The 26,588-nt window shown below is 47.9% G+C and overlaps 1 protein-coding gene across 1 annotated transcript in view; it reads right to left on the bottom strand.

Moving 5' to 3' along the window:
* Window positions 1–13,633, bottom strand: part of LOC104566111 (vascular endothelial growth factor receptor kdr-like) — a 118,615-nt gene extending 104,982 nt beyond the window's left edge. Inside the window, exon 1 of the mRNA XM_088527540.1 lies at window positions 13,158–13,633. Within this exon, the coding sequence (XP_088383666.1) occupies window positions 13,158–13,230 (73 nt within the window). The 5' untranslated portion in view covers window positions 13,231–13,633. The remainder of the gene's footprint in view (window positions 1–13,157) is intronic.
* Window positions 13,634–26,588: the final 12,955 nt, after the last annotated feature.

Here is a 26,588-nt window from a genome sequence, read left to right as displayed (position 1 = left end):
CTCTTTGGACCTGCTGCTGTAGGACCCTTCCTCCCCAAGACCAAGTGTGAATGCACTAAAGCAGCATCAATGGTGTGGCCTCCAGGGATGGGGAGAGGAGCTCCATGACCTGCTCGTGTCTGTGTGGCCATCCACTGCTTTCTGCATGGTTCTGCCTCCTCTCTAAGGGCCTTTGGGAATGAAGAGCCAGTATGCTGGGCTTAGAAAGTCACAGAGTCTCTTGGGGAAACTTATATATAAGCCTTATCTGTAGGTTCAGGTAGGTGTGGACACTGTTAAAAAAACAAAACAAAACAAAAAACAAAGGCTGAGAAAAGGCAGTGCTGAAATGGCAAGAAAAATAATCCTAACATTCTGCCCTTCTAAGATTAGTTGTGAGATGGCTCACAGAGGGTTTTAACCTTGCAACATGTTTGTGAAGTTAGTAATTACTATTATATACTGCTGGAAACTGAAGACAGATAAGATAAGTATCTCACTGAAGGTCAGACAGGAAGCCTGCAGCACAGCAGCAATTAGGGCCCAAGCAAACCGGCTCCCAGGCCTGCGTGTGAGCTGCAGGACGGTCCAGAGGAGGCTCCCCAGGAGCTGGGAAGAGCTGACACGAACAGGCGTGTGGTGTCACGGAGCGCGGTGCCCTCTCCTGTGAAGGTGTTCAATGGGGCAAACACGGAGGGCGAGGAGAAAAGCGCAGGTGAGGAGCAGATTTCACACCTTGCTGGCTGCTGCCCAACTGCAGGTTGTTGCTCCCTAAGCTTGCAAACTCCAGCAGCGAGCCCATAGCAAGGGGGCTTTCTCCCCCTTTGATAAATGCCATGTTCCCTCTCAGCCCCTGACACAGTCACTCTAGCACCTAGAAGCTCCTGATTTCTGCCAGGCTGAATGTCGACAGCCGACGAGTGGGCTGCCACGGTGCGAGGGACACCCGCCGGCTCTGAGGTGCGGAAACGTCTTCCGAACGTCAGCACAACCCGGGCTGCGCTCAGGCTCATTAACTAGCGCTCCACGAAGCCCCTCCGACACAGATGTGCACAGGAGAGACTGGAACAACCTCTCAGTCTGGAATCCTTTAACTGCAGCAGGCGCCCAGCAGGGCAATCCATTAGTCAGGAGCTGCAACTTAGCTCGGCAAATTTCTCTGTGCCAGAAGACACGGTCAGAATTCCACCAAGAAGCTCTGTGCAGTCTGGTGGCAAGTGGAGTGACACAGCGTGTGTCCGCACCCGTGCGCATGTGGATTCGTGTGTGTGCATGCGCCCTTCAGGATGCGTCCAAGGAAGCCAGCAGCAACCAACACGTACGGGTGGGCTCTGTCTCACCTCAGCCAGGGCAAAGCTGCTGGCAGAAGACAGGCTAACAAGGACGGATCGAGGCTCTAATCTTTTTCATCTACTTGGCTTTCTTCCCTTGCAAAACAGCTGAGAGCACAACACATTAATGCAAAAGAGCATCAGCCAATGCCAAGCTCCTTTCTGACCGTTCAGAACTGACCTAGCCTACCAAGCTATTCCAGTCCTAAACATTACTACCTGAAATGTCTCAATATCCTCATAAAAATTCAAAAGGTTTCTTCTCTGGTGATGGAAGTGAAAGATGAAGCAAATTTATGATTCCCATCACTGCCCCTGAGCTGCTTTTTCTCCTCAAAATGCTGATCGTCTCACACCCCAGGGAGGAAGGAGGTGCAGAAGACGAGCAGAGATACCGAAGAAGCAGAAAGTTTTGTCTGGACCACAAAGAGACATCAAATCAAAATCACACCTGAATCCATGCTGCTAAGAACATGAAGGAAACATGGCCAAAAATGAACTACCCAACCACAGAAAGTTAACGTATGCTCGTTTGTATACGAGAGCATTGTCTGGGGGAGCTCGCAGTTTCCTCTCAGGATCTATAATGAATAGACCTATAAGAGAATGTTATGGCAGCAGAGATTTCTCTTTTCCTACTATTTAACTCAGAACAATATAGAATCAAAACAAAACAGGCAGCCTTTCAAAGGCGACCGTTACAATGCACGCTGAAGGACACCGCGCGAGCGGCGAAATTAAAGAGCACCAGCGAGAGACCTTTGCCCTGTGAATGTCCAGAATTCCTCTCAGCTCCTCCATCAGATACAGGCAAGGAGATGGGAATATCAGATACCCTCCTCACATCCCATCACACCCAGCTGGCACAACTTTGCATTCACTGCCAGCAGATGTCAAGACCAGAGCTCTGTTAAGCAGAAAGATCTCACAAGGGGAAAGATTTAAACTTAAGGAGCCCGTGCATGGCAACACCAGATAAGAGCAGACCAGAAGTCCGAAACAGAGGCTCTGCAAGGCATTAGCTATGTGATTCGTCATGGTGAAGTGTTAACCTGGAACCCTAAGGATGATGGTTTTAATGACAGCATTACTAACTGCCCGCTCTGCTGCCCATGGGCCCCTACAGCAGAAATGTCCACAACCTGTAGAGGAATTCCAGCCTAAACCTTCTGTACCTCCTCCATGCATTGGACTATAAATTTATAGATTACACCTGGCTGTTTGTTCCAAGCGGGTTTGTTTCACCCTTGTAAGAGCTCAGGCTCTCAGCTTTGCATCACATATTTCTGGCTTAGCTGCTCTGCTCTAGGCCTTTCTCCTGCCGTGATCACTCCTCATTTCCCAAGCGATAGCTGCCCATTGCTGAAAGCTGCCTTTATCTTTTTAATGAAAACTATCCAGAATAGTTCCTTATATAAAAATTGTTACACAAGGACTGGTTTAGACCAAAGCCCTCAGCTCAAGTGGCTGGACTGGAGGACATCACCGTGTTAGGCAGGCAGGAGATTGTCACAGGTTTGCTGCTCAACCACACGCCACAAATCCATGTCTTACTTAAAGGACAAGATTAATGTTTTCAAGCACACTGATACTAGGACACAGTGCAGTGCAGGCGCAGACGACTTTAAACAGCAGCTATTCAAATTCTACCCCATGGAAATCCAAACGAGCTCAGTTTTAGCTTTTCCAGGAACCTCATCTTAAGCAAAGACTTTTCAGCTTTTCTGCCCTGATTTTCCCAGAAGTGCAGGTCAGGTTTGGCAGATTAAAAGTGCGGTTTATACTTGGAAAAAAAAGTCTCCTTTTCTCTTCCTTTATCCTTTTGGCAGAAACTCTCCAGAAAGTTGAAGATACAATCACGGAGAATACTAAAACAAAATGTGGATGGGAGAAGGCAGAGCCTTCTCCTGGGAGCGTCAGTTGGCATTCCAGAGTTGCGGGATGTTGCAGTGCCTCTTTGTGGCTGCCTGCCCTCCATGAGATGGGATTCCAGCTCCGACACGCTGCGCAGTACGGCGGGAGAGGAAAGTTGGCACTTTAATGATAACAATATTATAACAACCACAGTTATGCACAAACTTCAATAGAGATCAACTTCAGGAACCAGGAGAAGGCATATTACACTCCTTCAGGATTTATTTTAAAAAAGAATTCATTAAATTAAATTAATTATGGAATTTGACCATGCAGGTTTGAACATTACATTTCAAAAGTATATAACAATTAAAAAAAGACCAAGTACAAGACATTTTTTTTAACCCTGATAGAAAAAACATACTCTAATTAATATACTGTGAAAAGCCAAATCTTATTAGGGTGCTTTTATGTGTTCCCCCACCACAGTTTTCTACAGTTTGCTCCTGATACGGGCAATAGCATAATGGTTATTCATAATAACCAAGTTCTCCTAGTTGAAAAGTGTGAAGATTACACAGTGTGCCTGAATAAAGTCATGTGGAAAGCCCAGAAGGAGGAATCAGCCTTGTCTACACCCTCCTCCAAACGCAACAACGAAACCTCGCACGGGGATTGCAGTGAGGGCGCTGTGGGGTGTCAGGTGGGGGGAACGTTTCACACACCCTCAGCCTCCTGACTGCTCCTCCAGCCCGGGGTCTGGGCCGTACTGGGCCATTTTGTTTGACCTGCCCTCCTCTTCCATTAGGGCAGGGTGATATTAAAGCTAAACTGCATTTTACATGAGGCAAAATGTACAGAGCTACAGTGACCTAGAGTTTGAAGCCGCCACTGTTTATTTGACTTGGTGTGAAAGCCATGAGAAAACAGTCCAAATGTGAGCACAGCCTAGAACACAGGAGCAATTCCAAGCCTAAAAATACATTATACAAAGACTGGGCTGCACGGAGTCTGAACCTGAGGTATCAGTGGATTAAGGAATAAAACCATTAATGCAACTCTTAACAACTTCAGGGTAACCACTGGGCTTTCCTTTTCCAAGGACCTGCGGGATCACCGGACAAGAGCCCTGGGGCTACATCCAGGGGAGCTGCTGCCCCAGGAATCCTCCTCCAGTGCATCCTGTGCTGCCTCCTGCTCACTGACGGTTCTGCAGTTCAGTCCTTTCCTGAGGTACGTTCCATGGGCCAAACCCTGCTCTCTCTCCTAACTGTTATTTAGTCATTCCTAAACAGAAAGTTTGCCAAGACTGAGGAAAAGACATTTAAGTATGCGAACCTCCGGAAGGCTTAGCAGAAGAGTATTTTAGTCTTTGGGACCAAAATAAATGGGAAGGTGGACTCGTGTGTGCTGCCTTCCACAACCAGGTACTGCTGCAGACTGTGGGCTGGGCCCATACGCTGAGTTTCCTTCAACATATAGCTGGGAATATTCACAGAGGAATACTTAAACAGGAGAGCAAAGAGAAAGTAGCTACATGTCACTGGGCTTTCTTGCTGTGAATTTTCCCTTCAAAACAAATGGGGATTTTCAGACGAGGTCAGTGAAATCCCTACCTTTACACAGTGTGCAGGCATTATAGCCGCTTTCAGGGAGTGCTTTTCTCATTCCAATTCTACCACAAGACTTATAAAGAACCGTAACAAAATAAATGTTCTCAGTCAGGTAAAATCAAAGATGGGCAATTGTCTTCAGCCAAGCTACTGCTGTAAACTGATGTAACCGAGCGTGAGGCTTGTCCTCAGTGCATGCGCATGAAATGAAAATAATCCAGACGCCATGCATTTGTGGAGGAAAAATGCGGCAGGCCAAAAGGTTAGCTGATTCGCCCTGCTTCACACCACGTAATGGCTTAAATTGTGTTTCAAAGGCTCCCAGGGTGACATCACTGTTTACGCGCGCTCGGACCATGCGCTGACTGCAGGAGCACAAAACCCTTTTAACCAGCCCAGTTTGCTGCCTCAATCCATCCTGCCGTGTCATGCAGCAAAAGCCGGTGGAACCTCTGGTCCTCAGCCGAGTGGACAGAGGGGCCTGGGAAAAGCAGCTCTCCACACGCCCAGGCACCACATTCTTTCCCAGCTCATCCCTTGTGGGATGAGGAGCTAAGGCAGTGCCTAGGTCTCCTTTTAAGCAGCTTTCTTCACGGACCTGTCTGTTCATAAAGTTTCCTTATATGTATAAATACCTGAAGGGAGAATGTAGGGAGGATGGAGCCAAACTCTTCTTGGTGGTGGCCAGTGACAGGACAAGGGGTAATGGGTACAAATTGAAACACAGCAAGTTCTATCTCCGTATGAGGAAGAACTTTCCTGTGAGGGTGCCAGAGCCCTGGAACAGGCTGCCCAGAGAGGTTGTGGAGCCTCCTCTTGAGATCTTCCAAACCCGCCTGGATGCCACCCTGTGCCACATGCTCTGGGTGTCCCTGCTGGAGCCGGGAGTTGGACTAGATGATCTCTGAGGTCCCTTCCAGCCTCAGCCACTCTGTGATTCTGTGATCTTTGCCAAGCAAACTAGTCATGGCAGTATTGGCTCAGGGAAGACGTGGCCGGGATTGGGGAAGGTACAATTCCCTAAAAGGAGAGGGAGGATGGCTCTAGCAAGCCCGCACTGGCGAGCGCTGCATATTGCACACCTGTGGGATTTATTTTTCTGCAAGGAAAGACAGAGACCTTGAGGTTGGCAAATTATAACCCCCAGTGTTGCACTTCCCTTCTTTCAAACCCAGCCACATACGCCTTCCTGCTCGGGGCTCCGGCAATCGCTCCCTACAGGCATTTCCTGCACGGAGGCGCACTGTAATTAGCGCTGCCCACAAGAAGGGTTTCCAACACTACTGTGTGGGCAAGGCCTACGGCCCCGCTGGGAGGCAGCTGGAAGGACAACTGAAGAAATGGAGGGGAAAAACACTTTTTATAGTCCTGAAGGACATGTTTTGGTAGGCATCAGCACATTAAGGGTCTGAAACACCAGCCCGTATGCAACCAAATCCAAGCACTAAAGAAGGCCAGGCTCAGTATCAACTTCCAGGCGTGATCCCTACGGCTCCCAAGGGCCAAATTAAGGCCTTCTGAGGAGCCATGAAGGACTCTAGGATCAGGACAGGGATTTGGGAAGGCTCCACATCAGCAGCTGCACTTTTCTGGGCATAGAAAGAAAACTGCTTTTGCTCCTAAACTGTTCTATCTGTGGGGCCCAAACCTACCCTGGTCTATCTAGAAAGCGGAGGGAAGAAAAAGCGGGTTTTTGCATTAGGTCTGAGTACCCACACTGTACCCAGCGCTGATTTCAGCTCATGAGGGAGGAGTTAACACCCCACACAAACCTGATCCTTTCCCAAACTGCTGTATTTTTGTGTGGATTATCTCTACGAACAACGTGGGTCACTCACCGCATTTTTTGCACAACTATACTGGAATAGGAAGAGTATCCCCATGGTGGCCGCTGGTTTCCTGAAAACTACCTTAGTGTATCTGTGAGGAGCAATTTAAGGTGCACAATTTCAGAGCTGAAGGCTCAAAGGAAGCAAACATTTTGACTGAGGTATTTTAGATTTGTGAAGATCTTTTTTTTATTTAAAAAATGGAACAGGTAATGACTAGGTCAAACTTCCTTGACCTCAAATCAAGAACAATCCCAGCAAGGCTGAAAACTCCCCTCTCTATTTCCTTGGCAATCAGGTTCCCACAGTTCACAAAAACACAGGAAGATCTAAGGAAACCTATGTGGAAATGCAAAAGACAAAGGCAAGTGATCTGAAAATAGAAGGCTAGTTCATATATTTCCTTTACATTCTGGACCTGAGTCTAGTTTTTGGCTGAATTTTGAAAGCTTAGGGACCATATGCTTTTGCCATTCCCCTCAAGGCACAAAGGAAAGGTGGCTTGTGGAACCTCTCATCAGCTGGAGGGTTGGATGAGGCTCTTCCTCTCTTACTCAGCAAGGTCGGGAATTCCTTCTCCGTCTCCATGCTAAAAGCTTATCGCTCAGAGCCACAACAGAAGCCCTGAGCACTGCTCACAGGAATACCACTCGCTCACTGGGACTGCTTTTGCACCTCTACATGCTCTTGGGGGACTTGCGTGGAGCCGTGAAGATGCAGCACATCTGCTTGCAGAAAACCAGAGGGCTCAGCCTGCTTGCCAAACCTCTGCATCAGGCGTGATTTGAAAGGCAAAACATATTTTGGTAGAGGGCAGAGAAACTGTGCAGACCCCTGCTGTGGCAGAGCTGAGAAATTCCTCTTGGCTTCTTGTAATGTAAAAATTCTAGGAATCCTGAGCCCCGAGGGAAGTTTTGGAGACATTCAGGAAAGGGGGGAGAGAACACCAGAGGGATGTGGGATGTACTGAGGACAAAAAGTATGTACTGTAAAGACACACTAATCCAAGGACTTGGAAACGTGGGTATTAGACTGCCTCTTGAAAGTGTTCAAAGTCTTGAGTCACTACCCTGGAGAGCACTTAGTTGCATCACACTGTTAGTAACAGCCTAAGACAAAGATAGCAACATTTACACGGACTAGGAGCAAAGTGGCCCTCTGTGTGTGAATTCCTTGCTCACATTTTTGAAGGCACAGGGCTAAGATATTCACACTGGTACATACGGTGCAATGCAGCGATGCCTACGCATCCTGCAAACCCTGCTGCAGGGACCATCCTCCTTGCACCGGATTCAACCCCGTGAACTGGGGACTGGACTTGATCCAATAGATTCTTTCCACTTTTATATTCCACTCACTGGCAAATGCAGGAGATGTGATCAGGTCATAAAAGCAGCCACAAGATTTGCCTAGGTTTTTTTTCCTAATTTATGCTAACACACGGTTTCAGGCGAGCTGGGCTCCCCACATGCGTGTGCTCAGCACTCGGGTACCTGCGACTTGCACGCAGGGTTGCTCTCACAGTCTTGTGAGATTTGAATCCCCACCTTCTCTCAACCTTTCTCCTTCCCCACTTGAGAACAGCTCATGGATGAGTCTTTAAGATCACACCTCTCACACAAAAATTCTCACTTCAGATGATTTGCTCTAATCTTGCCTTGCTCGTGGTGATTGCAAGCTCTCTGCTGCTCGAGTTCTGCTCCCTGGGGCAAGCTTCAAGCATGTGTGCTTATATTAAATGCCATTTCCAGATAATAACCTTGGCTGGTTGGTTTTGGCAGGTTCTCCTATTTTCTCTGTGGCCTTAAAAAGAAATGTCTAACTTAACGAGGAGATCAGTTCTCTATCACACATTTTATGCCAGTTTATTTATGCAGCCTATTTTTTTTCTGTGGTAGACTACAGTTAGATGCTTTGCCCAAAGGTGAGGAGCAGAAGAACAAGAATGTCATGATCAGCACTGGGGAGCCCTAGTGTCCAATCAGTCCTTTGGGACGGGTGCTGAAGGACAGTGTTTGGGATGGACCTTCTTTGTTTCTAGTAGTTGTTTAGATGTTCGAAACATCTTTTAATTAATTCCACTTGTAATTCCCATTCTAAAGGCATCTGGCCAGTCCAGAGAACAAAACAAAGGCAGAGTAAGGGAGAAAATCAGAGGAAATGTCAAACCAGGTGATGTGCAACAGGGCCAAGCCTGTCAATGTCCTTCCCAGAATATTTCCTCTCACTGAGAAAGTCAGATTCTGTCTCCTGGAAATTTCCTGCATTCAGGTTGCTGCTGCTGCTTCTAAACAGCTTTGCAGCACAAACTGAAAGCAGCTTCCCTGATCACCCTGCTCTTCGCTGATGAGCAAGTGGCCCTTGCTGCAAACGCTTTGCAAATGCCTTGGGAAGCAGAACTCCCGTTTCGTGTCAGTGAGGGTATACAGCGAACAGCAGATTCTCACCCTCCAAATCATGCTGGCAATTTGGAAGACATATTTAGGAAAAGACAAGATCACCTATCACTGACTGTACCAAACCCTGTGGTTGTTGCAAACTTTTTCACCTGTGCCTAAACCTGCTAGCAACATAAATGCTTTATCTGTGGCTCAAGTTGATATATTGCCCAAACTGAAACAGACTGAGCTACTGCTTTTTCCAAGTACTTCATCATAAAACGAACAATTCAGAGTACACATAAAAGCACAGAGATAACTCAGATGTACCTTGCTAATCTTGTTTTGATTCATACATATTAGCAGAGCAAAGGGCAGATGTGTAGAGACATATTTTGTAGAAATTTTTAAAGAAAATAGGATATGAAGTTCTCATACAGAAACCTTCTGCAGACAATCTGGTTTGTATTCTCAATATTCTTTGGATAAGATGCTGGTTTTTAGAAGTAAGGGAAGAATTCAGAAGTACTTTACATTTTTTTTCCTTGCCTTAAATAGATTAATTAGTGTAAAGAGATTTCCAGTTGGTTTTGACTGTGGCAGCTTCAGGCAGGGAAGCTCATATATCACCAGCTTAAAAGAAGTTTTCTCTGCTGTTTATAACATTTTCCCATAGTAAAGCAAATATTTAGAAATAACACTGATTAAGAGACAGATTTTTGGTTTACTGATCAACAGCCCCTATTGTCAGCTATCTGATCCTCGCCTTTCCAGCAGTGACTGCCTCAAGGGAAGGCTCGGAACCCTCCCTGCGCCTCGCTGTGGAACACTGCCCCACTGAGCTCATGCTCTTCCTCCTGCCCTGCAGTGATTACTGCAGTCACTAAACCAAGGAGAAGCTGCGGTGTCCCAGCCACCGATACGTGGCATATTTGAAACGCATATTTTAGGAAGATAAGCTGCCCTTCCTAATGTCTTTTATCTGTAGAAGATGTTGCAGAATGAAAAAAAAATAATATATCAAGCTTGCTTCAGTTTCAAAGGGATCAGTCAGGACCTAATTTTTATTCTTGAATAGTGTTAGCTTTCCAGTGTTAAACCATTGAAATAACTGAGTTTATTTCAACCCTGCAAAAAGTTATTTGGACTGCTAATATATTAAAATCTTTTTTTTTTATCCTGATGATAACATCAGGGGATGAAAGGCACTAAATTTTTCATGCAAGATATAAAGTGTTGCCAGTGTCAATAATTCTTCTTAACCAACCCACTCCCTACCAAAAACATGGACCAGCTGTTGCTATCTGCACAGCAGTTACTACAGAAAAGGTCTTGAGCAGAAGCACTCGGAGTACTATAAGGAGTAGTAACAAGAAATTGCATGATACCCATGGAACTGTCTTAGGAAATTTAAAGGGCTGCATGACATTTTGAAATTCTTTTTTATAAAGAGGGAGGAAATTGCTGGACTGAAGCTTGCATGGCCACCCAAGCCAGTGAAACATGAGGACAGAATGAGCCACGCAGGTTAGGAACTCTCCAAAGGAGGAGACCATCCGCTGATCTGTATGAGCTTTATAGCTCTGGTTAACTTCCAGCCTCCTGTGTCAGTTCGGGACCAAAACTAAAACATTTGTATTCTTCTTTTATACCACACACCCAGGCAGCGTCCACTCTCTGCTCACAGCAAGGGAGAAGGACACGATGGCCACAATCAGCTGCTAATACGCACGGAGAGAGCTTTGCTAAGATTTGGTTAGAGCTAAGATTTTCCTTCATTTGGGCATGCGGGAAGTTGCGCAGGGAGCACCCCTTGAGTTGGACTGCCCTCATGCAGCAAGCCCAGTGAACGTGCCTCCTAATTGCAGAGTCCTCTATCTGCATTGCAGAAGTAGTTTGGATGTGGATCAGATTCAACTTGTTCAGTGCAGCGCTGCCTAATTAGTCCACAAAGTTCCCGGAGAAGGTTCAGCCTGCAGGACAGATGCAGGCTTGCATCTCTCCTGCTCTCCTGTGCCTTGGGAAGTCAGCACTGCTGGAGGGGAACCTTGAGGAAACGGGGTCCAAGAAGTTAATACCTCAGTAACATCAGTGCTATCTAGAATACTCTGACTTCCTGGCCTCGTTTCAGTTTGGCTTCCAGCCTAATTAAGGCACACAGAGACTGTGCTAACAGATTATCTTTTCCTAATGATGGACAAAGGTTTGACATCCATAAAGCTGCCTCCAAATCCATCATCAGCCTTTGCCTACAGGGACAGCTAGCAATGTGCCCGTCTTCCTTTCTTTGTCACCAGATGCAGATATGGCTTTCTCCTGCCCTCTCCATGCCTGGCACTGATGTGGATGTGACTCTGGATCAAATTCCAGAATTAAGACTAAAATGACTAGGAAATTAGGAACAAAGTCAGCACTGAGAGGTTGGTAGCTGAACTCTGCCCCTACCCACTTCGGCAGCTCTGCTCTGCTTCCTCATGCATCCTCAGGAACCCTCTGTGGCAAGACATGCTTTCTGCCTTCTGCCAAGCACTTTTTATTAACTCTCTGATGCACAAACGCCCAAGTCTTTCTGAAATTCACCAGGATTTCTGCAATATGCCTTCTACAGGCCACCTTTCCAGACTATTCAGACCTCTAAAACCCGGTGTAGCGCGCAGCCGGCCGCTCCCCTGCGCGTGTCAGCCAGATGGAGCACATTACGGACACTCTCTGAGGACTGCACGGGCTTCCTATCGAACACCACGTGCGATGCAAGGTACTGATTCCCGACAGGGAACTGCCTGGACACTTCTACTGATGGAGCCCTTTGCTGGAGGGTTTTTTTTTTTTTTAAAACTTCTGAGTTTTTTGGGAGGAGCTGGACAAACCCTGTGGGGGACAAGTCTCAGGCTTAGCTGTCTATTTGCCATAACACTGTGAAAGATACGATAGGGAATATGTGAAGCTCACTGGGGCTGGGGCTTGTCAAAGAGTTTCAAGGAGTTACTGCAGAAGGAACACATTAAATCTCTGAATGAATCCAAGAAAACCAAGGGCAGTGATGCTCCACAGTGTTTCCAGAAGCTATCCGCTTGGTATAAAAATAGGAGAAAAACATAATATGCTAAAGAAGCATTGTGTTGCCAAACATGTTCACTACCCAAAAAAAAAAAAAAAAGCATGGAGAATTACTGTCAGAAGAAATTCCACAGTAAATAACAGTCCATCTCCCTTATACAATTTGCAGTGTCATGAATAGCACGGTAATCCAGTGAAATCCTCCTGCTTATTAAAACAACGAAAAGTCATGAGGCAGAGGGAAAAGCTTTTCTAAATCTCATTAACCTGCTTCCTCCAGAATGAGGAGCAAGTCCAGGGAATATGGTGCAAAGTCAGCAGTAGAGAGGAGAATCACATATAACCTCTATGCCAAGGAGCAGAACGCAACAGAGAAACCCCACACAGATCTGAGGGGAAACAGCAAAGAAAACGCTCTAGTGCCCGCTCGTCTCAGGGCCGTGGGCCTGATTCATGGTGAAGCGGCAACACTGGCCTGCTTGCCCCACGGCTGCTTGCCCCAGGCACCCCATGGCTGCTGCTTCTCCAGCCGGTTCCCTGATCCAGCCTGATCACAGGCATCCTGAAACGCAGCACACGCGCGGAGGCACCGAGACACCCAGCCCTGCAAGCCGCTGTTTTAACCACACGCTGAAATGTAGCACAGAGAAACATGTCCTTCAAGTGCTAGGAACTTTGAGGAGATTTTTCTCCCGACGATACAGCTTCCCTTATTTCCAGATCTCTTTTAATGAAGCCCTGGCCTCTCTGAAGTATAGCCCGTGCGCCAGTGCCTCAGACCACCTGAGCTAGCGAGCCCTCGCGCACTCGCAAGGGGAAGCACCAGCGCTTGCCCACGGGCGCGCAGTTAACGGCGCTGCCTGCAGGGGAACGGGGCCGCAGGAACGGGAGGAGAGCCGAGGCCCGCGGACACGTGCGAGGCCGGGGGGCGCCGCGCGCCGCCTCAGCCCTGAGGGCAGCCCCTGCGCGCGGCTCCGGCGGCCCCGCGCCGCGCCCGGCGGGAGGCGCCACCTAGCGCCGGAGCCCGCGGAGGCGGCGGGACGGAGCCCCCCGCGCCGCGGCAGCCCCCCTGCCCCGGCTCCCGCGGCGGGGCGCGGCGCGGCCGCGGGGTCCTACCTGGCAGCAGCAGCAGCAGCGGCAGCGCCCGCAGGGCGCAGAGCGCCAGGGCGGCGCGCGCCCGGGCCACCATCGCCGGCCGCCGGGTCCCTGGAGCGCGCAGCGGCCGCCGCCTGCACGGGACAGCTTCGCTGTGCGGCAACAAGTTCGCCGAAGGCTGCGGGCGGGGAAGGGAGGGAGGGGACGGGCGAGGCGCGCAGGAGTTTTCCCACTTGTTGATCCCGGCTGAATCGTTCCTCCCAGGCACCGCTCCGGGTTTCCGTGTCCGTCTTTTTTTTTTTTTTTTCTTTTTCGGGATAACTTTATTCCTGCTCGTCGCCTCACGCGCGCGGCCGCCGTCGGGGCGCGGCGCAGGTGCCGCGGGGCGGCGCCGGCTCCGCACGGGCGGGCGCTGCTCTGCCCGCTCCCCCCGCACCCCGCCGGGCTGGGCAGCGCGGGGCAGCCCGAGGTGCTTTATAGGGACAGGAAAAAAAAAAAAAAAAAAAAAGGGAGAGGAAGAAGAGACGTCAGCGGCTCGGGGGGGCCCCGCTGCTGCCCGCCCGCCCGCTGCCCTGCTTGGCGGCCCCAGGGCCCTATTTGCGCTGCTCGGACACATCCCTGCTCCGTCGTGGGCTTGGGTGGCTGCTCCTGTGTCTCCCATTCGATGTGTCCCTGCGGCTGGGTGTCAAGGAGAACCCCTAGTGCTCCCAGCCTCGCGTGCCCTTCCCGGGCCCTGGTGCAGGGCGAGCGCGCCTTGCACGCCAGGCCTCCCGTCTGCCTCCATCCCGCAGAGCTCCGGACGGCGCCGCGGCCACAGGTGCCTCCCGGGACGTGCAACCCTCTGCGGAGCGAGGCAGGGAGGCCACGCGCCCCGGGAGGCTGTGCTATCCCTAGTGCTCTCCTTGCGCTTGGCGGTTTGTGGCTTCTTGCACATGCAAGCCACAGCTCCCCATTGCCTCCAGCCTTCCGGGCAGCAACACGATGGAGACACTGGGATTAAGCGACCTCTCACTGCCAGGCTGTAAAGCTAGCTGCTAGCTTCCAGCTTCCATCGTGTGCTGCAAGTGCAGATGTGACACCGAAATGCATCCGGACAAATCAAGACCCAGGTGCTGTTCTGCACGTCGCTAGCTGGTGTGTTAACTTGTGAGGAACACGGGCACTTCACAGGATCAGCAGTGGCGTCTGCTGCAGAAATATCCCCAACACAAATAACAAATTGGACGCAAAATAGACAATTGGACGCTCGTATGGACGGCAAGGCAGTGTTTCTCATGCACTGCGTGAAGCCAGGAGCACTGTATTTTTTTGTATTCCTAAAATTAGTTTTTAGAACATGCACCTCCTCAATGAAGTGTTGCAGAAATAGACTTCTAAATAGTTATAGCTAATACCAAAGTCCAATCATGTAAGAAGGCTAAGTGAAGAATGAAAAGTCTAGGTGAACTATAGAACTGTAGTATCTGTTTTATTTATAGGGCTGGGGTATTCAAAAATTCACTTGAGATTATCAATCAGCCGCTAGCATGTTGTGCATATGTTTATCTGATGCTCCAAACATACTTTTTAATTGTTGATCAACTTCATTGACTTTTTAATTGAGATCAATGCTGCTAGTGTGTAGTTTTGCAAGGAATTCAATGTCAGAACCCGGCTGAATGATCCTGCAGCTCATTGTATTTATTTTCTTCCCCAAAACATGCAAAATCAAGAATAACGATGTTAGAGTGAAATGTTTTGTTCCTAAGCGTGCTAATCTACCTGCAGCAACTTATTAAAGTTTTCCCAGAGCACAGCAGACTTACCCAACGCCACAGCAGCTTCCATTCGTGCAGATGGAAAAGTGATCTGCTGGCTCGAGTAGGAGCTCTTGGGAACAGCACAGCTCTTTGGCTGTGACAGCTCTGCCACCCGAGGACGTCGCTTCGCTTCCGTGTTGTTACTGCTTTGTACGTTGATGGCCATACTGATACAACTGCCACGTGCCTTTGCAAAGCGAGTGGCACTTCATTTGGGAGTGAAGTGGCCTTTTCCAGCCCTTCTCCGTGTGCCACGGCTATTGTGGGACTCTGTCTGCTGGAAATGCTAATGGCCTGGAAGGGCGAGTAACAGCCATGAGAATTATGCCAGGACACCAGGACAATGGTCTTTTCTGTTAGACAAAGTGCCCTGCTTTTTGTAGGGCCAGTGGTGCCAAGTGTCATCCCTCCATGTCACAGGTGTGACACGGAGGTCTCACTGCTCTCTTCCTCCTGCCAGCGGGGCAGAGTCTGGAGCCCAAGCAGTAGAATCCTTCACTGCATCTTGCTCCTCTGTCGCTGCCCATCCTGAGCAAGTGTGAACCTGGGACACCCAATGGAGGGTACAGCTGTAGATCAGAGCTGGGCCTGGATTCACCCAATTTGCCCCCTTTCTTGGCAGAAGTTTGCCTGTCTCCGTTAGCCCATGAAGCTGTATTGCAGATGGCTAATCCTGCCCCGGGTCATCAGCTAGGCAGCCTTCCATATCAACTTGAGCGAGTCAGTCCTGAGCAGAGGCACGTGCTATGGAACGGAGGTGCACTCCAAAGCAGCTCTAGCTCTCTTTGTCTTTACAAGAGCTGAGATTCACGGCTGTGTGCTAGGCTAGCAAGTACTGACCCGAGCTTTCAGAACTGGACTTTATTGCATGCGACAGGAGAAATGAGTAAAACATGCCAGTAAATTCAGAAACATTTTTCTGTGTTCGTGATCTGTGGCAAGGTGAGGAGAAAGGACAGCAACCTCCTTCAGACTGGTGAGTTGGCAAGTCTATGCATTTCCATATCATGCTGCACGTTGCTGACTTCAGAGAGTACCTAGAGCCCCTTGTGGTTGGGCTCCTTTCCATGTGCCATACCCTGTGGACCTAAACCCCCAAAAGCGGTGATGGGAAACAGGCACGATGTTACTGTTGTGCCTTGCACTTTACCCTATTGTTGTGAGATAAGACAATACATGCCCCATTAATTTAGACATTATTTATTTGATGGGAATGTAGTGTGGCTTGGAGGCATGTGCTAACCTCCAAGACAACCAGCGTGTCCCTAACCCAACAAATAGAAACCCGTCCAAGTTGCCAGTCCCTCACGCACATGAGGAGGACTGATGCCAGTAGGTGCTCTCTGCCTTGGCAGAGCTCCTTGGGCCCATGGAGAACCACAAGACCATCACAGGGTGTGCCGTAGTCTTGGCAGGCTGTCTTTTATTCATGTGCATCCTGTTATCCCTTGGGGATCTCGAGATAAGTTAGCACTGGCAGTCTGTAAGCAAACGGGCCAGGGAGGTTTTTGATGCTTTTTTTTTTTTTTTAAATTGGAAAATGGCATGTTAGCAAAACAGAGCTTCTGTGGGAAGGCTTGGTTTTGAATAACTTCTGCTAAGGATGGAAATTCTGGGAAAAGAAAGCACCAATCCAGCCTTCACCTGCAGCTTGCCCATCTCCTATGTGTGCAAGGTCCAGTTTCAAGGCCTTAGTCTGCATTAGATCAGAAAACTGCTGCGGTCTCCTGAGTCTTGCAGGAACCCTCTTGTTGGCTGCCCTGTGGCGCTGAGTTCAGTTTCTTGCAGACACATTTGCCTACTTATTCATTTGTTTTGACAAAATGGAAAAAAAAAAGTCTCCAAAAAAACCCCATTTGGCTCAAACATTCAATGGGAACAAAATGTTTCTCTAGCTGGGAAAAACATTTCCTGCACAGCTTTATTCAAATACATAGTAGTACACAGGCAATTAGAAAACTAATAGGAAGAGGTCTGGGGCCAGCAGAGCCATGGATGCGTTTCTGATGGCTTGATGCTCCATTATGGGATGGCAGCTTCAGAGGGGCTGTTTGGGAGGCACGTGCATTAAGAGCCTCAGGGCACCTTTCTCCTTTATATCTAAGGGGAAAATATGGCAAAGAAGGGTTAAATGCTTTATGGCCACCCAAAGCCACAAAGCAAATCTGGAAGAGGATGCCTGTCGCTAATAGCAAGAACAAAGCAAAAGTACGAAGTAACGTACTGCAAGTGACTATTTTTACTTAGAAAGTATTAAGTCACACTGGGACTCCTCATTCCTTTTACCCAACGCTTCCTAGAATCCAGGCAAATTCTTCCCTCGTGGCCCCATCAAGACTTGCCATGGCTGCATCCCAGCCTAGTGCTCTTCCTTCGGACAGTTCTCCTTGTATCCACAGTGCTGGAAAGGCACAGGGCCCCAACCGAGAACCCCTCCTAAACATATGTGTTCAAACACCAGAGGAGAGCAGAACATTTCATCCTTTCACTGGAAACATGGGAGATTAAAGGATAAAGATTACTCACCTCCCATTATACATGACTTTGAACTGCTGTTTGTTTTTTTAAACTCTAACAGGGGGAAACGTGTGATGTTCCATCTCTTTGTGCTTTCACTCTGAGGTTGTTTTTGAGCATCTCCTTGTAGCTATTTGACTGTAATCCTTTATAACTGAGGCTGCCTAGGGAGATCCTTACAGCTTATAAATATAATCTAGGCCTTGGGCCCATATGGCGCTTAGGAAGAATTAGCTGGTTTGGAGCACTAAAGAGACTTCTGAGCCAAGAGCACAAAAGGAGAGAAACGCGAGGGAAAATAAAGAGCCATCAGCAAAGGCAGACAGGCACAGGGCTTGATCACGGTCCTGTTCTGCTGGAGCCTGTGGCAAGAAGACAAGTTATCCAGCTAACAAGGAAGAGCTTCGCAAGCCAGATTTCATCTGTACGCAGCATCTGAGGTAAGAAAAATACTCCATTCCTCTGAGGTACCTTCATCCAAATCTTCTCGAGGCAATGACCTTCCTGTGGCAGAGGCCAGATTTCATGTGAAAGGTTTCCCTTAGCCAGAAATGAACTTCAAAGTGTGAGAAAAATGGGTTTCATCCAGCTGTAGGCCTCAGAGTGAGAGACCAAGAATGCTTGTTTTATTTATTTTCCTTTGGATTCTAATTCCCTTTTACTCTTTCCCCATCTTTGGGGATAAACGGGGATTTTCTTGCCACTGGAGCTGAGAATGAGAAGCACGGCTCACTTCCGCGGGAGGCTGCAGACATTCCCGTCATAGCAAAGGCTTCTGCTCACAGCTTTGAATACAGTGTTCACCAGTGAGACCTGGCTGGTTTCAGTACCTGGAGGGGAAGGAGAATGCTGCAGAAGCTCTGTGTACCTCCCAGATGGGTTGAGCAGCACCCACAACAGTGAGACCTTCCCTTCAGCTCCGACCACGGTGGTCCCAGATGTCCCACGCGTCGCCCAGTAGAGCTGAACTGCCCCGCACTAAAGCACGGCCTGGCCCTCGGCCGCAGAGCACGCAATAATCTTGCGGCGATGTGAGAGCCCCTTAATCACGGCACTATTTCTCTCCTCCCGTTGCACATGCTGAAGGAATACCTGCGGCTCCGCTCTCGCCGGGCTGCCGTCTTTCTGTGAGATTTCACGAGCAAATGCTTCTCATCTCCATAGGACAAGCACCAAGATTATCACTGGTTACGCTCGCTCCAAAGTAAACCAAAGCTACATGAGTCAGTGCAGCCAAGCCTGTGGGGCAAAAATAGCAGGCTGGTGTTCAGCGATGGCGGAGAGAATCAAAGACACACTGTCTACCAAAATTAACATGTCTGCAAATCAGCTCTCAGCCCATGCAGAGCCAAAAGAAATGTTTCTTCCATGGACTTGTTTATTTTTGAAATCTGAAAGGAAGCAGTTGCTAAAGACAAATGGACATTGTGCTGCGGGCTTTAGGAATCCGACGTGGTGGCACAAAGACACTGATAGCGAGACTGCCATCACTGCCGCGCATTGTGCGGGCCCCGGGGGACTGAATGCCGGCTTGAGCTACAGCCAAGGGCACTGAAAGGGAGGATTCCCACTGCCTTTAATGAGTTTTGGCTCTGACTCTAGATGAAGAAACATAACTGGTAATGAGTAAACTAGATTATAAAAAAAATCCTTTCACCTTTAGTAGAACACAGTGGTATTAGTAAAATGACAAGGACAATTTTTTAAAAAGCAGCAGAGTCCTGTACCATGAATAAAAAGCCCTAAGCATCATGCCTTGTCCTTGCCTAGGTTGGCAGCGGGAATCTCAGACCTGAGAAACAAAACCCATCCTGACTCCTGCAGATAGAAGCCGGCACGCAGGCAAATGCAGCAGCCACTCAACTGAGGCCACCTCTACATGGAAAGGATGCTTGGCAGAGGACCACAGTGGAAGGCTGTGGTCATAAATGCAAAAGTCCTTCAAGAAAATAAGCATCTACCTGAACACAACTGCATGTTCTTCTCATGATGGGATGATTCGGTGCCCTGTGAAAACAAGGTTCATTGATATAGCTAATTTTAAAATGGAATGAGGAGCAGAGAGAGAGATTATAAGCAGATAGGACAGTTTCATCTGTTTGTCCGGATCCTACTAGCCCCAGGAGGTGGGTGTTGAAGGAAGACAGGAGATGCAATATTTGATATTTATTCTTAGTCTACGGTTCAAACAGAATCCAACCATAGGAAACATGATGGCTTTTACAGACAGGCTTGGATTTAAGAGTCTTTCTCCACAAGGTCACCGAGTGAGTCAGTGGCAAGCCCAGGAATAGAGCTGAGGACCCGCGCGTCGGAGCGGGCTTGGCGCAGCGGAGACAACAGGCTCCCCTTTGTCCCGGGAGTCACCGCCCCGGCCACCGAGCCCGGCTCAGGCCCTTCCTCCAGCGCAATCTGGGCCCTGGATTTCAGAGATAACGGGCAGGCTTCTTGGATGCTATTTCCTGTACCAAGAGAAAAAGAACCCTAGCGAGACCTTGCCATTCTCAGCAACTGCACTCAGCTATTTTGCCTGTAAAAGAAGTGCAATACATTCTTCCTGTTTGTTGCTCTTCCAAGTTTCTTCATCTGCAATTTCATAAACTCAGTGGGATGGTATGCATTAGATGGGAAGGATGATGCTACGATTAGGGCATTAGCCTCCACTTTCATGAGTCAAGCCTCTCCTCTGCCAGAGTCCACTTGTACCTTTCTGGGAAAGGCACTTGCTCTCTCTGGCCTTCCAGCTCTTGTGTGTAAAGCAGGGTTACGAGTATATCCCTGGGGCACAAGGGTCTTATAAAAAGCTGAATACTTAACTATTAAGCTGTCCTGACCACGGAGTCTTGGCAGAAGACATTAGACAGATCTACTAGTAAGGTGGGAATATACTTCCCTGAGGCTAAATGAGGGAAGGATCTTGTCACAGTTGCCCATCGTAACATGGCACGGAGATGAGAGTGGCTGCTCCCAGCGCTTTGAATGGAGCCCCGTGTGTTACATGAGCCTGCCTTCAGCGGCGTAATGTTCAGTGACAGATAAAACTCACAGAAATCACCCACATCCGAAAGAAAATGCTGTTCCTCCCTAATTATTAAATTTAAAAAGATGTGTTTTTTTTTCTAGAGGCCAGACACCTGCCATCTCACAGCATATTTGCTCACATTAAAGGGACAAATCCACTGTTTTCTGAAAGCCTGAACTTCCCTAGCAATGCTGTGGGACTCCTTCGTACCCAGCTCTTTGTCTTCTGGAGGACAAAGGCATCAAGAAGAGTGAAAAATACTGCAGAGATTTTGCACAGTTAAAAAGAAAGGTGGGAAGAGCAAGGGCTGCTCTTGCCTCCTTTCAATAGGAAAAACGAGGATTTAAAAATGAGAGCGGGGTGGCTCTGAAAGATTGAGTGGTGCATTTCTTTTTCGTGCTTTTATCCCTTCTTCCCATGCCTTTGTACAAGTATTTGTCTTCATTTCTTGGCTGGTGCGTTTGGCAGTTAGGATTGAGATCTCTGGTGGCAGCAACCTCTCTGTTGTAAGGTAGCCCTCTCTTCAGAAGCGGGTTAAGCTCACAGACAGCTTTAGAAAAACAAACAAAACTTGAAGCCGCTGCTAAATCTTTATTCTTTTAGCTCATTGAAACTTCTTGAGCCAGGAGGCTCTTTGCTCCATTTCTCCATTCACTGCAGAGCCCACGCTGGCTGCAATAGTGAAATCAAGGTCTCCAGCTAGCTGTGTGCTGGCTCTACATCTGCTTGTCCCTCATTACTCATGGCTTCATGGCAGAATAGATCACAGAACTCTCTCCTCATCCTCTCCAGAGACAAGGGACATGTTCGGATTTACTGGCTTTGCTCATCTAGTGCTGAGGAGAGGGCGATGAATTAATCTGGGGAGGAGGTGATCCTGCAGGACTTGGCTTCTCCACGGAAGGGAACCATGAGAGAGCTCCACAGGCAGCATCTGGTCCTGCCCCAGTCCAGAGATTTTGAAGTTGAGATTTCATAAAAAGACCAAAAGAAGTTGGGAGCCAGGGTGGGGGGAAGGAATTGCACTTCTCGCTGTCCACACAGTGTGTCACCCTTACTCCATGCCGTTGTGCAGCCATATAACATTCCTATGGGATCATAAATGCTTTTTAAAGGAGCAAACTTCACTGAGTTACACATAGTTCAGAAGCTGGCACCGCAAAGGTGGGATGGGGATTTTAATGGTGGCCATGAATTTTAATGGTGGCCCTCAGAAGGATGCAACCAGTAACTCCTTTTGAAAGAAGAGTCAGCTTTGGGCATTCATCATCCTTTGAGGTATCCTGCCAGAACCACAGCTTGGCGAGGGAGTTGTCTGGCAAAAGGCTGCCCCTCCTTCCCATTATTGTCCCAAAGCACTAGGGAAGGCACTTGTCCTTTCAGGCTTTCCTGCAGGATTCCTGAGGGAGCCTCCCGTTTCTTCCTGCCAAATGCTCGCCCTGCAGCCAGCGAGCATGGACACTGCCCCAGGCAGCAAAATGTCTTTAGAAAGCTGTGATTGTTGGTGTTTTCATATCAGCCAAAATCCAGAAGGCTCTTCTAAATCTCATTTCTCCCCCAGTTCTCCGTGGACCCATCACATTTTTGCAAATCTTCCCCTCAGCTCTCCTACATGGCGCTCAGCCGTGCCATGCTGCCTCCCTTCCCCTGCTGCTGCGTGCTGTGCCCCTGCCCGCCTCCCAGCTCCTCCTGAATCACGCTGGCCTCCCACAGCCACCTTCCCTTCCAGCTTCCATGCCGTCCTGTGCATGCCCTTACCAGCTGCTCCCCAACCTTCTTCTCATAGTGTCCCACCTCACCAGCCTTTCCCCTGTTGTAGATAGGGCTTTGCTTTCTCCTTCCTGGCTGTGTTACGCAGTTCTGCCAGCCCATCCACGCCAAGCTGCTGTCCTGTCCCTGGCTGTGTCTCTTGCTCTCCAGCCGTGTCTCTTGCTCTCCACCCCTGGGGTTTCATCACAAGCCATCGGGAGGAATTGGGTTATTCTGTGGCAATGTTGGACACGTACCACACAGCTGCACTCCAGGGAGCAGCAGGTTTGACCCAGGGATAAATGGGAGGGAAAGGGGAAAGGGCCTCTTTTGGTTGTAATGTCACACTTGCTTCCCTTGCTGAAGCAGTTATGGTAGTTTGTGTGAAAAGAGGCAAGGCCCAGCACTTAATAATGTCTGCTTTCCACAGAGAGCTGTGATTGCATTGGAGAGGTGCTCGTGGGAACAGGATTCAGCACATCTTTCTATTCCCCAACTGCATCTGCTCCGTTACTCTGTTTTAGAGGCTTTTTGTCATTCTATTACAGGTGCATTCAAGCAGTCTCAGAAAAGCCATCACTTTCAATGGGACTGTTTCAGCAGTAAGGGACTATTCAAAAAGCATAAAGATAGAAGAATCTGGCAGAGGGAAGCTGATATAGAGATGTAACAAAGAGTATTTCAGAGGGTACTTTCTGCCAATTTTGTGCACTTTATTAACATTTAATAGGCTTGAAACCACAAAAGTCCTGTTGGAATCTAATGATGTTTTATAGAAATTGTTTAAAAATATATAAACTGTGTCTAGTGTATATTGGCAAAATCAGTAGAGCTGTGCCGGTGTGTACCAGCTGTCTCTCTATCCCATATAATCAAATAACAAATGAGATATCTGCACGAGACTTTTGCAGTATCACTCAAGAATTCCTGACTAAAATTATTAGTCTGAGTTAAAGCCTATAGGATTCTTTTGAAGAGTTTTTTCTTTTATTCCCATGAACATAAAAATAGTGCTACAGTTTGGTAACAACATCCTTCAAATCCCACCTCCTAGCCCTAGAAACCTGAGCTGAAGGTAGAGATTTTGCAAATTTGAGAGTAGGAAAAAAGCAAGTTATGATTGTAAAGAATTATTTACTGCTTCAACCTGTTTGTTGTCACTCCTCCCTCCCTCCACAAAAGGCAATAATAGGAAAAGAAAGGTCTAGCAAAGGAGAGAAAACGTGGGTCTCATTTAATAGTGAAAGTGTCCAGTGAACACTTCCTTTCCCCGGATGAATATCTTGGCTTCCTCACTTCCATGGGCTGCATCTTTCTGGCAGCTACAGTAGTTGCTTACACATAAAGTCATGTTATTAAATTACAGCTCTAGCTTCTTTTAATGCAATTTAGCAGCTGGAAAGCGGGAGGAGAGCCAAGAGCATGGGAGCAGCCAGCTGCCTGCATACTGCTCTGCACCTCGGAGCACGGGGCTGCAAAGACCATGCAGCTTGAGTGCAGCTCGAGTGCAAGGGCAGCAAGTTGCCTCTTTGGCCTCGGACATTCCTTCTGTTTTGCACAGGAGAGGGAAGAGTGGAGGGTTCAAGGCTTACGGGCTGCTGGCTTCACCTCTGGCAGTGCCCACCTGGGGATGCTCATTAGAAATAAGACTCATTTGGAAACAGAGCAAAGGAATGGGTGAAGGTGGAGTGGCCTCCTGTGATTTTACTCATCCAGCACAGCAACATCTAAGAACATAACACCATCAATAGTACATCGTGTCAAAGATCCATCCAACTCGTTACTGTATTTCTCACAGCACCTTAAACTGGAGACATTTAAGAATTTGGCAAGCAAGTAGTCCTTTCCAGGATAATCTTCCCAGCCTCCAAACATTGAGTGCACTTAAAAAAGGTAGATGCCCTCTCTTGAGAACATGAATACTTTTAATATCCACAGCAACAAATTCTATAGCTTGACTGCAAATGTTATGAAGAACTATCTCCTTTACTTTCTCTCCAACATGCCAGCTGCTAGTCTAATTTGATACTCTCCCTCAGTTTTCTCTTTTTTTTCAGGCTGGAAACTCTCAGTTTGTTTAACAAATGCTGGCATAGAAGGTGTTCTACAATTTTAATCTTATCACCTGTAAGCTTTTCTAGTGGACATCTGCCTCTAACTTGATGGTAATAAAAGAAGCAGCAACTTTCTCTGCACCTGCTGAACAAACTGTCCTGAGGAGTGAGGAAGTCTGCAGAAATGGAAGTCAGTTGATACCAGGAATATTTTGGCCCCTGTGAATCCATAGGTCTCTTCTAGGAGACCTGTAGAGAGTTTCCTGGCCCATCTCCCAAAAAAAAAGAAGAAGGAAAGCAAAGCAAAGTTCTCTTGAAACTATTAGTTAAACTTAGGGAGCCAGTGGAAAAACTGAAGCAGTTGTTTCCCATTAAGTGTTAGCTTCTAAGAGGAATTACCCAAGTGTCTGATTGTTTATTTCTGTGTTTGTTTTAGGCTTCTTTTTCACCCATGCTCATACTTTGTTCTGTGTCCTCGTCAGAATGCTGTAAGAAGCCACCTATGCCTGGCACCCTGAAAGCAGGACGGTAGAAAAGCCCCTTTCAGAAACACTGTCTCCCCTAGACAAAGCCAGGGAACATTTCATTGTCTCTTCCCGACTTCCCATTGATCTGCCTGGCTTTTTGAGAACTGGGAGGGAGTTTTGAGTCCCTCCATGCCAAGTAGCTCAATCTGGGATGCCAAAGAAAGCCACTTTTCATAAAGCAGTTACTTATCTTTTTCCCACTCCTTTAAAAAGACTCACGGTAGATACGTAAAATTTCACCAAAAAATCCCAGCCATGGACTAGGAGGAATCCACAATCCTGACACAAAAATCACGACGAACGTCTCAGTGCACTCAGCTATGCATTTGCTCTGATTTATCCTGGGCATGCCACTGTCGTCAAGGGTTATTTTGCCTTTTTTTTTTTTTGGCATGTTATGATAGATAAAAGCAATGCCCCAGACCATCTGATCTCTTCTGTTTTTGGACAAGAGCTGCCTGTGGTCAATCTCCATGTGTTCTCAATGATGGGGTCTCTCTGAGGTGACAGTGTCCCTGAAACCCATTAAATGGCAAACTACAGAAGAAAATGGGGAGCTTATTTATTTTTCTTCGGGTAAGAATGATTTTTCTGACCCAGCTGAGTCTAATTCTGTGTATATTTATATCGTGCGTTATTATTTACATGGATTGTCTTGGTATATGTTTGAGTGGCTGGTGGTTTCGCAGTGCGTGCAAGCCTTGCTGCCCTCCACTGTCATTGTGGCAGCTTGCTTTTTTATTACCACTTCTTCCTGTGGGAGCGGTAATTTATGGCCAGAGGTTAACCTCGTTTGCTGAAGCATCTGACTGCTGTGCCAATAGATCTATGAAAATGGAGAATGCGGATGGAGAGATGGGAAATAAATAAAAGAGAGATTCTTCAAATGACACACACAGCTATTGCTGTTGAGGCACAGAACCAAAGGCACTTCCCTAATGGCTGAGGTCAATATCCAAACCAGTGTTGCACCTTTGCCAGTATCTTGTAGGATACCTTGGAGGAATAGGACAACTCCCTTACATAAGAATTGTGGAGCCATCTGCTTTCAATGCGCTTTGCTCTCCAAGCCAATTTGCTTCCTGAGCCGCATGCGAATTGGTGGGCACCTTAGAGCCTAATCTTGCCATATTGGTACATGTTTTTACGCGGTTTGTGCATCTGTGGGGCTTCCCCTTTGCTTACAGCACTGCTGAGTGCCCGGCTTTGATGACCTGTCGTGGTAATTAGCTCCACAGATTAGCGGTGCATGAAGATATTTCCCGTCTTTGCCCTGTGTTGAGAAGTGGCTGCAACTCTTAATTGTAGGTTGCCCTCCTTATTTGCAGCTTCTGAAGGAGTTGCAAAAAATTGCATTTGCATGGCAGAAAAGAGCTGTGCCTTTTCCTACCAGGATGAGGGAAAGGGCAGGGTTGGATCCATTTCTATTAAGGGACCTTGAGCAACCTGGATTTGTTTGGCAATTCACATTCATGCTGGAGAGCTGAAATTCTGGAGCCAGTAACTCCTGCAACTAGAGTGTGCTGCCCTTGAAGTCCCAGCTCTTGGAGTTAAATGCATGTGTTGAAGAGAGGCTTGTGTTTCTTTTGAGGTAGATTCTAGATTTTTGTGTGTACATGCGCGTATGTGGAGAGCTCCAGTGTGCAGAGGCAGAAAGCAAGTAAGGACATCGGGGGAATCTGATTCCTTTTCCTTCAAACACATACTAGAACTTTATCACTGACTTGGAAGAAGGAGATGTAATAAACACTTCATTCTTCAGGCCATGATAGCAGACACAGACT

The sequence above is a fragment of the Tinamus guttatus genome, unplaced genomic scaffold (genome assembly GCF_059628265.1).
Source record: "Tinamus guttatus ecotype Peru unplaced genomic scaffold, ASM5962826v1 Tinamus_guttatus_pri_ptg000287l, whole genome shotgun sequence".
In the NCBI taxonomy this organism is placed as follows: Eukaryota; Metazoa; Chordata; class Aves; order Tinamiformes; family Tinamidae; genus Tinamus; species Tinamus guttatus.
Note: the sequence above shows the minus strand (reverse complement) of the source record. Positions and strands in the feature narration are given on the sequence as shown.